Here is a 2,288-nt window from a genome sequence, read left to right as displayed (position 1 = left end):
CTTCGACCTCTCCGCCTGCTTCTTTGCGCTTCTTGGCTGGCGGGCCCGGGAGGCATGGGGGGGGGGGGTCGAGCTGCCTGCCCACGGAGGGGCCGGAGGGGGGGTCCCTCGGCAGGGGTGCTGGGCGGGGGGGGGGGGTCCTGGTGCACCTGTGAAAACAGGCAGGGGGAGGCGCCAGCTGTCTGCCACTCAGCACAGAGGTTGGCCGGAGGGGGGGCTGCAGTCCGGCCGGCCGGCCTCGCAGGGGTCCCGCCCACAGCCCGCCCCTCCCCTCCCCTGGCCCCGCCCCCGTCCGCGCCTCCGCCCCAGACTCCATATCCCAGCATGCCCCGCGGCCTGCGGAGCGCGGCGGCCAATGAGCGACGGGACCGGTCGTGTCCGGAGCGGCGGCGCGAGGGAGGGGATGGAGGCGCGCGCCGGGGACCCGCCCTTCCAGCTTGGCAAGCCCCGCTTCCAGCAGGTGCGGCGCCCACCGGCCGACCGGCCCACCGCGCGGGGGGGGAGGAGGGGGGCGCTGGGGGGCTCCGGCGCAGCCGAGGGAGGGAGTCCCGCCCCGTCCCGTCTGATTGGCCCTCCGCGGCGTCGATCGCCGCCGCTGCTTCCCGCCCTTGCCTGCTTCCAAACGCCGCCGCGCGATTGGCGCTCGCGCCCTGTGGGGCGTGGCTTCCTAGAGGGCGGGGCGGAGGAGGGGGCGGGGCAGGTCTCGGGATGGGGCCCCCATGGCCAGAGGCAGTGCACCACCCGTCTCCTGGCAGGGCCCCAGAGGGCCAGAGGGGCTCGGCTGCCGCGGGGGGATTCGAACCAGGGACTCTGCGGTCTGCGAGGACGGCGGCCATGCCTCCCCCCTCCCCCCATCGGGCATCTCTGCAGGGTTGGTCGGAAGCGGCCCGCAGCCCACGAACCTACATTGGCGTTTGGGACGCCGCCCCTCGCCCGGGGCCCGGCAGGCAGCAGGCGGGAAGCAGGGCAGGGTCCGGCAATGCAGTGCGGTGCAGCCGGCTCCCGGGCTCAGCGGGGAAGGCGCGGCATCCGTGCGGCCCGGTGTTAAGCTCGGCCGCTGCCCACCTCCGCCCTGGGTTGTGGCTCTCCCGCTGACAAACGGTCGTCTGGGGAGGCCACAGAGCCCCCCCCCCCCCCGTTTCTACAAAAGTGCAGGATGCGCAGGACAGAAATGTGGACAGAAACGGATTGCACCCGTAGTGGAAGGCCACAGGCTGCCGTTTTGGTCGGAAGCAAAGAACAGCGTTTGAGTCCAGGGGCACTTTAAGGCCAACGCAGTTTTATTCTGGGGATAACCCCCCTCCCCCCCCCGTGTGCTAGTCTTTCAAGAGCTCTCTGAAGAAGGGAGCAGAGACTCCCCAAGTCTTCTGCCCAAGAGTCTGCTAGTCCTGAAGGTGCTCCTGGCGCTGGCTCTCCCTCTTGGCTCACTATTTATGACCCGTCTAGATTCACTTTTAAGAATATCATAAATGAAAAAGAACAAGAGCCCAGGAGCAGCTTAAAGACTAACACAACATGTAGTAGGGGAGGCATCTTCACGAGTCATCGCTCACTTCTTCAGTAAGTTTTGAATTTGTTTAAACTAATGGAGGGGGGGTAGACAGTGGCGGAATCAGAGGTGGTGAGCCCTCCCTTAGGGGCGCTCTTCAAGCGGCAGTTGGATGAACACTTCTCAGGGATTGCTTTATGCTGATCCCACAGTGAGCAGGGGTGGGGGGCTGGACTAGATGGCCTCTATGGTCCCTTCCAGCTCTTGGATTCAGAGATTCTATTCTGAGTGGCTGATGCTGGTGAAAGAGGCGGAGGAGATGACTTGCGGACTCCTCCAGTCCTTCGTGGCGGTGGAAAGTGCCTTCAGGGTGCCCCGTAGGGTTTTCCAAGCAAGAAACAATCTGAGGTGTTTCCCTCTTGTCTGACTCTGCAGAGTAGCCCTGGACTCTTAGGGGGGATCTCCCATCCAAGCACTAAGACCCTGCTTAGCTTCTGAGGTCTGGGTAGCCTCGACCATCCAGGGCAGGAGCTCTGTTTCCTACACAAGCCCTCCGTCGCCTGCAGCCGTTTCATTCTTGGTGCAAGTTCTTGCAGAGTTCGTGCCGATAAGCCCACACTTTGATAGATTCTCATGCCTTGTTCAATGGCCGCCAAGCTGCCTCTTTGGCTTTGTGCTAAAGCAAATATTTGTCCCTGCAGGAGTCTTGCCTGCATTGTCATGGAGGTGCTTCTGGTGAATCGGGCCTAAAACTGAAGTAAGCTCCTGCACAGGAAGCATTCTGAGCCTTTCTAGGCTC

At 63.9% G+C, this 2,288-nt stretch overlaps 1 protein-coding gene across 8 annotated transcripts in view; it reads left to right on the top strand.

Moving 5' to 3' along the window:
* Nucleotides 1–307: 307 nt before the first annotated feature.
* Nucleotides 308–2,288, top strand: part of SFXN5 (sideroflexin 5) — a 68,258-nt gene continuing 66,277 nt past the window's right edge. For 4 of the 8 annotated variants that reach the window (XM_077301360.1, XM_077301359.1, XM_077301363.1 and 1 more), the window contains exon 1: nucleotides 308–460. In XM_077301360.1, coding sequence (XP_077157475.1) covers nucleotides 356–460 — 105 coding nt within the window. In that variant the 5' untranslated portion in view covers nucleotides 308–355. Of the gene's footprint in view, nucleotides 461–690; nucleotides 1,561–2,288 lie in introns of those variants that run through there. The other 4 variants (XM_077301364.1, XM_077301366.1, XM_077301365.1 and 1 more) reach the window with 3 other exon arrangements.

The sequence above is a fragment of the Paroedura picta genome, chromosome 10 (assembly GCF_049243985.1).
Source record: "Paroedura picta isolate Pp20150507F chromosome 10, Ppicta_v3.0, whole genome shotgun sequence".
NCBI lineage: Eukaryota > Metazoa > Chordata > Lepidosauria > Squamata > Gekkonidae > Paroedura > Paroedura picta.
Note: the sequence above shows the minus strand (reverse complement) of the source record. Positions and strands in the feature narration are given on the sequence as shown.